The 12,630-nt window shown below is 40.0% G+C and overlaps 1 protein-coding gene across 3 annotated transcripts in view; it reads left to right on the plus strand.

Moving 5' to 3' along the window:
* Pibf1 (progesterone immunomodulatory binding factor 1) overlaps window positions 1–12,630 on the plus strand; it is a 203,252-nt gene that overhangs the window by 143,262 nt on the left and 47,360 nt on the right. Inside the window, exon 15 of one of the 3 annotated variants that reach the window (XM_010622338.2) lies at window positions 992–1,495. The exons of the other annotated variants lie outside the window; for them this stretch is intronic. Coding sequence (XP_010620640.1) covers window positions 992–1,054 — 63 coding nt within the window. The 3' untranslated portion in view covers window positions 1,055–1,495. Of the gene's footprint in view, window positions 1–991; window positions 1,496–12,630 lie in introns of those variants that run through there. 3 annotated transcript variants of the gene reach the window in all.

The raw sequence follows: 12,630 nt of genomic DNA on the forward strand, positions 1-12,630 counted from the left end.
CTTGTGCTTTCTAGGCAGGTGGCAGAACCACTGAGCTAAATCCCTGGCCTACATTTTAAATTTTTTTAATTTAGCAAAAGAAGTTTATCCATCCATGTAAAGTTTTTCTGCAAACAAAACGTCCCTTGGCACTGTCAGTTGTGTCCCCACAGCATTCAGACTCTGGTGAGGCACAGAGGGCCAGTCGGATGCTGACCCTGAGCAGGGTGTCTTTTGCCCCAGCTTCAGCACTTTGTTGTCCTTCCGCTTCTCAGGCTCCGCTGTGCCCTTGTCTCTGACTGTTGTGTAAATGTCGACTCGTCCCAGCACTAAGCTTTGGCGCTATTTTTATTGCATGTTACTGTATTGTCTTCCGTAGCTTCAGCTACCACTTCCAAAATATCATTCGGCATGTATAACATCATAGATGCGTAATTTATGTATTTATTCAAAGAGCAAGGCTGAAGCCCTCCCTCCGGCCTTCACACAGTCTTCTCTCCTGAACATCTTGCAGTCTCCTCCTTTGTCCTAACTTGGTACACTCTCTCATCCTCTCTCACCTGGATTGTCTTCATAACCACTTGACTGGCATTGCTCTCTTTTTTAAGCCACTCGGCTCGCCACCAGTGTTCTTTCTAAATGTAAGCTCTTGTTCTTCCTACATGCAGACTGCCTGCCTGTCCAGTTGCATCTTACATTGTGCCACACACAGCCTTTTCCCACCGTACATAGCTGCTCGAACACTCCATGTGCTCTGTGCTGCTTCCGGGCCTTTGCACACTGTATGGCTTGTGTCTAGACATCCCCAAAGCTTCAGTCAGAGGAGCCTGATATAGAGTGTGTGACACCAGGGTTGATACATGGTGCAGTGTAGGATCACAGGCATGGGATTAAGACTGAGAGTGCTGTGTCCTGAGCAGGCTGGATAAAATACAAGAGGTAGAAAGAGCTTGTTGCATTACTACCTTCTGCCTGCCATGAACTGTTTCTCCTCTGCGATGCCTGTCTGCAGTGCCAGTCTGCCTGGAGCCAGCTGATTATGGACTGGAACCTCTACAGACCTTTCCTCCTATAACTTTGGGTTTCAGATGTTTTGTCCCAGCAACAAGAAAAGTAACTAAGATACACGCTCTGGTCTCTGCCCAGCATGCACTTGTCCTCATCACAACTACTTGCCTTTCAAGGTCAGTTTCAAGTATCACCAACTTTTTGAACCCCACATAAAACTGACCTCTGATCCAGGTGCTATCTTGTATGCCAAGATAGATAGGCATGTGCACAAAATTGTTGTCTTGGCTTTCTATAAGCTTCTTAAGGGAATGGACTGTGTTTCTATGGTGTGGCTCTTTTCTTTCTAGCAGCTTGCAGCTGAGTTCTTGTGTTGCCCAGACTTATCTCATAAACTCCTTGACTCAAGGTATCCTCCCACCTTAGCCTCTCTTCTGTGGGACTGCGGCCACAGACCACCACACCCAAGGGGACTGTTTTTCTTGGTCTGTATATTCCTCTGTTTAATACAAAGCTTGTTTTTTTGTTTTGTTTTGGTACTGGGGATCGAACTCAGTCCCTTGCACTTGCAAGGTAGGTGCCAAAACCACTGAGCTAAATCACCAGCCAGTTTTTTTTTTTAAGACAAAGTTTTGCTGTGTTCTAGTCTGGCCTCAAACTGTGGAGCCCAGGCTGGGCTTAAATTCAAATCCTCTTGCCTCAGCACCCAAGCCTCTGGGATTACAGTCATGCACCATCACACTTGGCTAGTTTCTGGTTATGATGGGCTAAAATGTTAGAAAATTGGGGAATTTGGGGGTAAACTTGAAGCAGAATGAAGGTCCCTACCACGAAGACCACCTAGACAAATAACTTTGATACTTTTCTGAACATAGCCTGTATTATTATTACCAAGCAACCCAGCATATGTGTGTATGAATTTGTGTGTGTGAATTGGAAGCAGTTAATTCCCTTGCTGTGTGTAGTGCATTATATTAGTTGCTAATCTGTTCTGTTTCTTCTCTTCTTCCTCCTCTTCTTCCTCTTCTCTTCCTCTTCTTCTTTGCCATCCCTTCTTCCATAGTATCTCCCTATATATTCAGGCTGAACTCAGTAGGTAGCCCAGGCTCACATCCATCCTCCTGCCTCAGCGTTCTGGGACCTGGAATTATAGGTGTGCGCCACCATGCACAGCTTCTCTTTCTAGTTTTTTCTTAATACTACCTGCACCAGGTGTGGTAGCACATGCCTGTAATCCCAGCACTCAGGAGGCCAAGATACTAGGATTGCTATGAGTTCAAGGCCAGCCTACATGACATACTGAGTTCAAGGCCTGCATGAACTACATGATACCCTGTTTTAAAACAAACAGCACTGGGCAGATATGTAACACATTTTCTTTCTGTGGCTTCTCTGTGAGAAACTGTCTTAGGGATCGAGAAGAGGGAAAAAAAAAGGGTGAAAAAAGTAAAAATGAGTGAAGAATGTTGGAGAAATAAGAGTCATGGAGTAACTCCTGTTTAAACATCTCGAATTGGAGCCGGGCATGGTGGTACACGCCTGTAATCCAGTACTACACAGCAAGACCTTGTGTATGTATTTACATATTGTTGCTTTCATTAATATTAAAGAATCTTCTTGCTCATACAAAGAAAAAAGAACAAAAAGTGTAGAATGTTCCCATTGATACATATCTACCGTCTACAGAAGCTGTGCTAATCCACTCTCTGTATGATTGCCAGTTACTCCAGTATGCCACTGACACAGTTGAAAGACACATTTTCCCATGTTTTTTCCTACCTTTTTCTTGCTCCTTTGAACAATCTTGAATCCTCCATAGTTTCTTAAATTGGGCAGAATTAGTGCCATTTCCAAATTTGAATAAAGTAGTCTCTATTCGATCCACTAAATTATCTCCAGTCAGAAATCCCACTATTTTTATTGTTTGTGTGGAGAATTGTCTATCCTTGTTTTCACACCAAAAAATACCTTTCCAATTCTACAGTTTGTTAATTCCATTCTTTTTAAAAATAAATGTTTTGAACTTTGTTACTTTTTTGAAGATCTCATATCTGTTTGTTAATTTTTTTAATTTTTTCTTTAGCTTTTGGGGTTTTTTGCATTTTTTTATTTTATTGGTACATTTTAGGTATATGTAATATCACATTCATCATAGGGAATTTGCATCTGTGCATGATACATCTTGCTGCTTTTTTCCCCTCCCCTCTTTGCAGCAACCCCTCTTCACCTCCTTATTTGCAAAAGCTTTGTTTCCATTTTTTTCCTCCTATTTTTTTCCTTGTCCCTTCTTTCCTTTCTTCCTGCCCCCTCCCTTACTGTTAACTCTTTTTTTTTTTAAGCAATGACCAAGTTTATTCAAGAAAGTAAAAGTGAAGTGTTGGGGAGAAACTGGCTCTGCAGAGTGAGCTTGTGCCCAGTAAAAGAGGAAAAGTAAGATAAAAGAACACTCTGGAGAAAGCAGGATGGGCTGTCATGAGGAAAGCCACAATAGCCCATTTGTTAATATTTTTATCCAGTTATACATCCTTCTGCCTCAGCCTCCAGAGTGCTGTGGTTATAGGTATATGCCACCACTCCTAGCTCGGTAGACAAGTTGAAGGACTCTAATAACCTGCACGATTTCCCATTATACAGAAATTGTTACTTCTTCCCAAAGAAATTTATTTCCTTAGAGCTTGTAAAGGTAGTGTTGTGAAATGACTTAGCCCACAGGTGCCCTTTAGCTCAGCAAAGAAATAGTTAGGAAATCCCTTCAGCTGGAGCATTAGGCAGTGCCAAAAGCAAATTTATTCTCCCGACATCTATTTTTTGAGCACTGGCATCATTTTTTGAGTATACTGGCATCATTGTTGATGCTGGAGATAGTGAAAAGGGCAAAAGAAATCCTTTGGAGCTTATATTGGAATTGACAGTAAGCTGGGTCTTCTGGCAGGTAAAAAATAGAGTAGATTTGAACCAAGTGAGTTGAGCAGAGAAGAAGGTTGTGACCTTTCTTACTGCCTGTGGCTCCCAGCCAAACAAGGATGCCCAAGGCTCACAGTGAGTGCTACTATTTCTCTGTGGGTGCCACATGGATGCAGGGGTGGAGGGAAAAAGTCAGTTATACATAGCATAGAAGAATAGCTCTGAAGCGTATTTCTTTGTAGAACGTTTGTCCTGTTTCTTTATTGTATGCATGCATGCCTACATGCATGTGCTTTAATCTATACTCTGTTTAGGGGCACTAAGGACAAGGATACTTGTAGTGGTTTTGTTTTGTTTTTGTTTTTTGAGACAGTCTTTCTGTGTAGTTCAGACTGGCCTTGAACTCACTGTGTAGCCCAGGCTGGTCTCAAACTCACAGCAATCCTTTGCTTCAGCCTTCCCAAATGCTGGGATTACAGGCATGCACCACCATCCCCAGCTCTGAGAGGGATTCTTACCTGTTCACACCTTACATTGTTCTTACTTAATACTGCTTTCCTTTCTGTTACTGTGACGCAATACCAAGTATAAGCTAAACAAATGACTCTCCAGGTGATCAGTCTCAGTTTGGACAAGCATTAGAGAGCAAGTAATAACTTGGACATGAGATTTAACCTCTCTGTGCCTCCACACTCACTTTTTGTAAATAGTTGTTAGATTCCAAACAAAACAAGTTTCAGTAAGATATTTCCTGGTCAAGTCAATAGATTATTTCTATGTTTTAAGACATAGTTTCATAACATCTAAGAGGAAAAAGCCAGAAAAACAATACAGGAAGGGAGGACGTAGCTTTTAAGATAGGCAGAAGTGATCTAAAAAGTGATCTAAAATTGGACATGCAGTCCAATTCCTACTACTTAGCATTCAGCAAAGGTGAGACCAGGGAAACAGTGCGAAGACCAGCATCCCCAGAAGCTCCAGGGAAGGAAGAGCGAGGAGCACAGCAGCAAAGGACCCTTGGGGCAGCAGAAGCAGTGTGTGTGTCCTGGTAAAGGTGGGTCTGTGTCGGTGTGGCCGTCTAAGCACCAGTGGCAAGCCAAGCCGCTGCTTTAACTACAGACTGCCTTGGCCATTCTGAGGGAGGTTTGCTTGAGCCCAGATCCAGGACAGCCTGCAGGTGACAGGGTGAGACCCTATCTCTTGAGGAAGAAAGAATCTGTTTAAAAACAAACAAAAAAGGTAAAGAACAATGAGACAGCAGCTGGAACCTGAGGGCAACAGATAGAAAAGCAGAGGGGGATTGTCAGGGACTCGTAGCTGTGCCCGCTTTCTGTCCCTTGTTGCAGTTTGACAGACCTTGCAGCTGGTTTCTTCCAGTATGCTTTGGAAAGTAACTTTGGAGAAAAACTGTAACGTCACATCCTCACACAGTTAACAGAATGCACTTTGTACTCTTTCAGACTTGGGGAGGCTTGGTTTTCTCTGCATGTCTGTGCTTGTGTTTCATGCAGTCCCTCATCTCCCATCGTGCTAGCATCCTCACCTATTCTGAGGATGTGCCAGCTAGAGACACAAATGGAGCACTAGCTGCAATCACTGTAGCTCATGTTTCTGAGACTATTCTGATACGGAATTTTAAAAAGTAATGTTTATTTTGATAATGATGAACCTATATTTGTCTTCCTTGTGAATGGCTAACTTGTTACATGAACAGAACATTCACTGACAATTGTGTGTGTGTCTGATCTTGCCAGATACTTACACCGAGGAAAAGTCAGTTTTCATGGACTCCAGGATGATGTGCTAGAATTTCTTTAAGCCATGTTTTTATAGGTTCATATATTAGATCATGTGAGTATGCATGTATGTGATCAAATGTCAGCCACTACCAAAGTGAGGTAGACAATTTATTATTTATAAATTATATAGTTTATATAGCAAAAACATAAGGTAGTTGTTTAATCTCTTTACTTGAGTGTGTCATGTGAGTGGCTACATAATTTTTTTCATTTAAAAGCTACTTGCAAGTTATACAAATTCTTAACACACACAGTGTCAGCACTGTTAATACAGTGAACCACTTTAATTTCTCAGGGATGGCTTTGAAAGAGGAAGAAATTTCTTACACTTGAACTTGAAAACTCTGTGCTGTGACTAATCTCTTACCCTTCGGGGTCTCCCAGGCCTTTAGATCTGCACTTTCTTTGGACTCATTGTGAGTTGCGGTCTGGGATATGCTTCATATTTTTTCAGTCTATCCAGCTCTCCTGATTTTTCCTCTGTTGTTGCCCAAGCTTGGACTCTATCTACCATCTGAGCACCACAGTTCACTAGTGCTCTAGACTGCTTTGTTGCCAAGTTCATCTGTCTCTACCTTTAGCATAGTATTTACAATCCAGTAATTAATCTATACTTAAGGGAAGGAAAGACAGAGAAGGTTTTTTGGTTTTGTGGCAATGTACTGAAAAATTCTTGCAGAAATTTGTTACTTGAACTGCTGAAAGCATTACAGATTTCTGTTGAACATCAATTAGGCCCTCACCAGCACTGCCTCATGTTTCTACTTTTCTGCCTCTGTCCTGTTTCCCAGCATTTGCTCTCCAGCTCATGAACTCCCTGATCCATTCGTCCTGGCGTCTGTCTCCTCACTATAGTTGGGCCATCCAAACTGATTTTCCTTGCTCCTCTTTACTGGAGGGTCTTTCACTACCTTCATTTATTCTTTTTCCCCGTCAAACATTTATATTATATTTATCATAATATCTCTGCCCTTGTCAGCCATGTCTCCCTCAGAGATTGCTAAAGGCCTCCCAGTTGCCAGTATATTCTTCATGGCCATCCAGTTTGGGGTGCTTGCGGCATATCATTCTGTAACATTTGTGACACTAGAAAAATGCTGTGTTCTTGTTGCTTTATAACACTGTCTTCCTGGACAGTGAAGTCCTGTCCCTCAAATAGCTGTTTAGTCTACTTCACTGATGTCTTCATCATCTTTCAACCCTAAGTGTAGGTGTCCCTGACACTAGAAGTTCTAAAGTGCTTATGAGCTAAAATCCAAGGTTGCTGTTTAAAATGTAGATTTCCACAGACTACCTTCCTATATCATGACGAAGTAGGTTTAGAACAAATCCTGGGAATCTGCATTTAAACAAGATCTAATAAAAGTACCAGAGGGCTGCACTTTGCAGAAATAAGGCTCTGTAATCCTGTCTATTTCAGTGACTTCAGTCATTCCTTCCATGCTAGTTAGTTCTCAAGTATTTTTACATCCTTTTCTCGTGAACTTTTTCTCATCTGGCCCATATCTTAAGAATCTGAGGACCAGCTCTGGGGATTTAGCTCAGTGGTTCCTCCACCTGCCTCACAAGCTCAAGGTCCTGAGTTCGATCCCCGGTACCAAAACAAAAAGAATCTGAGGAACAGAAGCAAAGCTGGTAATCAGTTAATCAGCATACGTTTGGTTTGGGTTATGAAATAACCAAAGGCTTGCAGAAATACTAGTAACCAGCTACCGCCCCTGGCCCCTGAGAGTCACCCCACTGTGTCCTGTCTCTCTCCCGAGACCTGCTGGGCCTGCCCGCAGTCAAGCACCCCAGTCCTCCCTAGCACGACAGAGCTTCTCCAGGATCCTGGTGGTTGAATCGTGGGTGTTTTATACAAAAAGCAACTCGGTGTTAATCATTCAACAGTGCATTTGGGCAAGAAAGAACCACTTTTCTGAGTTTCCATGAAAAGTAAAATCCACAAGAAATAAAACTCCACGTTTAGGGAAAAAGCAGTGTGGTCACCTTTATATCCTTTTTAAATTCTAGGAGAAAATATTTTAGATTATCTTCTAGGTAGAATTTAAATTAATATTTGAATCAAAATATATAATTAAATTTTAATCAAGTGCTGCTTTTCTCTGAATCATATATCCAAGTCACTGAAACAAAGGTGGAATAACAATTCTATAAAATGTTGTATCATGAGTTTAACCCTGAGTCATTTATTACATGTATGATTCCTGAGTCATTTATTACTAAGGCTTTCCTATAAGGAAAAGATTACTAACAATAGGCAAAGTGAGTGATTGTGAAACTTTGTAAATACTGATCACTATAGTTACAGAAAGACTTTAAAACCATATATTCCATTTATTTCAGAAGTGGAAATTATCACTGTCTACTTTGCCTGAGGAGTGAAGATAGATTCGAGCGTTAAGGTAGAGGTAGAGCACTTGTCCAATACGTGCAAGGCCCTTGTATTGGTCACTAACACCACAAAAAGGAGAAGGAAACAGATTTGGTTGATTTGAAAGCCTACAAACAAATTTATAAAGAAATATAGTCTGAAAACTGACAATAGTGTCTAGTCTTTAAAATCCAGAGAATGAGGGGTCCCCGCTTGTGTAATAGATACCGTGAAGGTAAGGCTTTCAACTCTTACAATATTAAAACCAAATACATGTAATTGCCATCATGAAAAAAAACTGAACAAAAATGTGTAACTCACTACTGTTGTGCAACTGAAGTTCAATTTGATAAGTTGTAAATAGCTCCATCTAGATGAAGTTCCGGCAGTATGAAAAGGCTGAGTCCTTCCCTGCTGCTCTGGCCCCCACTCCGTCCCGCCCCACATACACGCAGGGCTGTCTGCCTCTGAAGCACAAAGCAACTTGTCATCCCAGTTTATTCAGAGAGGTTCAATTCTGTGAAAACAAAGTCAAGGCAATTGTTTGATTTAATTGACTAGAGAAACTGGTTATACAGGTTAGTAGAGACCTTAATGCAGCTGCATAATTGAATGTTCATAAGTAACTTAGTATAATAATAAGATCCTATAACACTGTAATAGATTTGAAAGAATGATTACCAAAGCAAAGAAAAAACACATTAAAACACAAACCATCGAGCATATTTATGGTATATTTTTTCTTTATAGCTCTGCTTTCAAGATAATGAATTGTAACCTCACCCCAGAAAAATATCTTTTCTTTCACTATTTCCATTTCTTTCTTTCTTTCTCTCTTTTTCCAGTACCAGGGATCGAACTCAGAACCTTGCACTTGCAAGGCAGGCGGCAGAACCACTGAGCTAAATCCCTGGCCCTACTTCCATTTCTTTAAGGTTTTCCTGGACTATACAGTTACTATAACCATAGGAAATTTTTAGTACAATCTATTTTTTTCTAATATAATTCAGATGAATAAATGCTTCTATAATGTGGCCATCCAGCTGCAAGTGGACATTCTTCAACAATTGGTGCCATCTCGGCCTTCTGCCCCCTTCCTCCCTTCCTTCCCCTCTGGGACTGGCTGGTAACAGCAGAGCAGCATTATCACTGTGCCTCCCACTGTCCCTTCCACTGTCCAGGTGGTTCTGCTCATTGATTCTTCACTTCCTGAGCTGCTAGTCACTTACTGTTTTGTTGTTGTTGTTGTTGTTGTTGTTTAAGACAGTGTTTCATTATGTAGTCCGGGCTAGCCTAGAACTCACTATGTTGCCCAGACTGGCCCCCAATTCAAGATCCTCCTGCCTCAGCCTCCAAAAATATAATTCATTTGATGGGGGGGAAGAATACAGATCATTTCGTACCCCAGAAAAACAGCATATCTTCACTCTCAATTGGATTTTTTAGTGATTAATGGGAAAGAAGAGAAATTGTTAAATATATATAAAAGGCTAGAAATTTGTGGTCAGAGAGTATCTAAAGCTCATTATGATCTTGTTCTAAATTATAAAATACCTTCTATCTGACTTCTCATCTTCTCCTTTTCTCTACTGGAAAAAAATTCATTAAAAAATTCTTTTAAAAGACATCTACAGTAAAGGTGTAGCATTACTTGTACTGTTCAGAATTGATAATATTGTAAATGTTTTATTATAAGCATGGTAATTAAATTATGATACGCTGTCTTGATATGTTATATGAAAAAACCATAAAGTAGAATTGTGCATAATACATTAGCAATTAATAAGCCAAAAAATTTTTTAGTTAGTATCAGTAAGAATAAAATACTTAGGGATAAACTTAGCCAAGCAAGCAAAAGACGTTCTGTGTTCATGAAGGAAGGCTTGATGCTAAGATGATGGCGCTGTGCAGACAGTTACAGATGTAGGATCATCCCTCTCTTAATCCCAGTGGACTTTTTACAGAAATAGAAAAGCCTACTCAAAATTCCATATGGAGCTGGGCATGGTGACATACATCTGTAATCCTAGCACTCAGGAGGCTGAGGCAGGAGGATTGCTATGAGTTTGAGGCAATCCTAGGCTGAGTTTAGTTAGTTTAAGGCCAACCTGAACTACATAGATACCCTGTCTCACCAAAAATAAAAGTAATAACAGTAATAATTTCTATATGGGGCTTTAAGGGACCTCCAATGGCCAAAGCCATCTTGCAAAGAGAAAACACATTCGGAGGACTCCTACTTCCAAATTTCACAAAGCTACAATAATCAAAACAGTGTGTTATAGACATAAAGACAGACATATAGGCCAGTAGAATTATAAAACAAAAGCTCAGAAATAAACATTGATTCATGTTTGGGGTGTGGGGGGTGGTAGTAGTGGTTATTGAGACTAGATCTTGCCTAGGTAGACCAGGCTGGCCCCAAACTCAAGATCCTCCTTCCGCAGCCTCATGAGTGCTAAGATTACAGAGGAACACCACCACGCTCAGCTGGTTTTTTTTCATTCTCTAGTACTGGATATTGAATCCAGGGCCTCACACATGCTAAGCTGTTACTCAGTAACTAAGCCAAATCCCAGCCCTTCCGGATGTGGGCGGACAAGGTCTCACTAAATTGCCCAGATTATTCTTAAACTTGTGATGCTCCTGCTTCAACTCAAGAGTGACTGGGATTATCAGTGTGCACCACACCTGGGGTAGAAAGTCTGTGGTTCTTTTTTTACAAGGATGCCACCACCATTCAGTGTGGAAAGATAGTCTGCTCAACAAATAGACCTAGTAAAACTAGATATCTTCATACAACAGAATGCAGTTGGACCCTGACCTTATATCATGTACAAAAACTCAGAATGGATCAAAGACCTAAATTTAGGAGCTAAAGTTATAAAACTCAGAGAAAAAATCAAAAGAGAAAATCACTATGAATTTAAGATTTGGCAGTAGTTTCTTCAAAAAGACAGACACAAAAGAAAAAAAAACAGATAGATTAGACTTCATAAATATGAAAATTTGTTCACAAACAAGGCAAGGATATTCAGTCTCACAAGTCTTATTCAGTGTAGTTCTTGAAATGTTACCTAATTAGCCAAGAGAGAAAAAAATAAAAGGAATAGAAATAGGAAAGGAAAAAAATCAAAGTATCTTGATTCACAGATGATATAACCCTATATTTAAAAGTCTCTAAGGATGCTACCAAAAGGCTTACAATTCATAAATGAATTCAGCAAAGTAGCAGGATATAAAATCAACATGAAAAGCAGTAACTTCACTATACACCAATAATGGATTAAGAAATTGGAAAAACAATTCTATTCACAGTAATACCAAATTAATATACCTAGGGATCAATGTAAACAAAGAGGTAAAAGATCTCTACAATGAAAATTTCAGTAACAGAAAATAGCATGATGGGCCAGGGACATGGCTCAGTTGCACAGTGCCTGCCTGGCAACTACAAGGCCCTGAGTTCGATTCTTGGTACAAAATAAAAGAGCATGGTAATCACACAAAAACAGACATGTAGACCAAAATAACAGGATAGAGGACACAGAAACAAACCCACATAACTACATCCATCTCATTTTGGACAAAGGAACCAAAAGTGTATGTTAGAGGAAAAAAGATCTCTTTAACAAATGATGTTGGAAAAACTGGACATCTACTTGTGGAACATTGAACCTGAATTTGTACAAAAAATTAATTCAAAAATGGAGGGGGCTGGGGATTTAGCTCAGTGGTTCTGCTGCCTGCCTTGCAAGAGCAAGGGCCCAAGTTCAATCCCCAGTGCCCCCAAAAACAAATGGAGGGCAGGGTCTGGGGGTTAAGTGTAGTGGTTCTGCCACCTGCTTCACAAGCACAAGGACTGGAGTTCAATACCCAGTACAAAAAGAAATGGGTAAAAGGGAATGGGGAAAAAAAATTCCCTATGATGAATGTGGTCTATATGTATGCCAAATATTTACTAATAAAGAATATAAAGTTGTTTTTTTTTTAAATGAATCAAAGACCTGAGTTTAAGACCTGAATCTTTGAAACTGCTAAAAGAAAACAGGAAAAACACTTGAAACCATAGGTACAGGCAAAGTCTTCCTGAACAGAGCCCCAATAACACAAGAAATAATAGCAAGAATCAGTAAGTGGGACTACATTGAATTTAAAAGTTGCTGCACAGCAAGGAAAACTAAAAAGTGAAGGCAGCCTACAGAATGGAAAAAATCTATACCAGCTACTTTTCTAATAGGATTAATATATAGAATATATAAAGAACTTTAATAACAACACCAAAAATTCAGTAAATGAGCAGGTACTCAAAAGAAGTACAAATGTCAAGAATTTTTGGAAATATGTTCAATATTACTAGCCATTAGCAGATTGCAAATCAAAACTACTTTTAGGTGGAATGACTATCAAAAATATAAAAAACAGGGCCAGGGATTTAGCTCAGTGGTTCTGCTGTGTGCCTCACAAGGTCACAAGGGCAAGGTCCAAGTTTGATCCCCAGTACCACCAAAAAAAATATATATATATACACACACACACACACAAAAGAAAAAAAAAAAAAAAAAA

Source organism: Fukomys damarensis, unplaced genomic scaffold (genome assembly GCF_012274545.1).
Source record: "Fukomys damarensis isolate Sample0158 unplaced genomic scaffold, DMR_v1.0_HiC HiC_scaffold_6, whole genome shotgun sequence".
In the NCBI taxonomy this organism is placed as follows: Eukaryota; Metazoa; Chordata; class Mammalia; order Rodentia; family Bathyergidae; genus Fukomys; species Fukomys damarensis.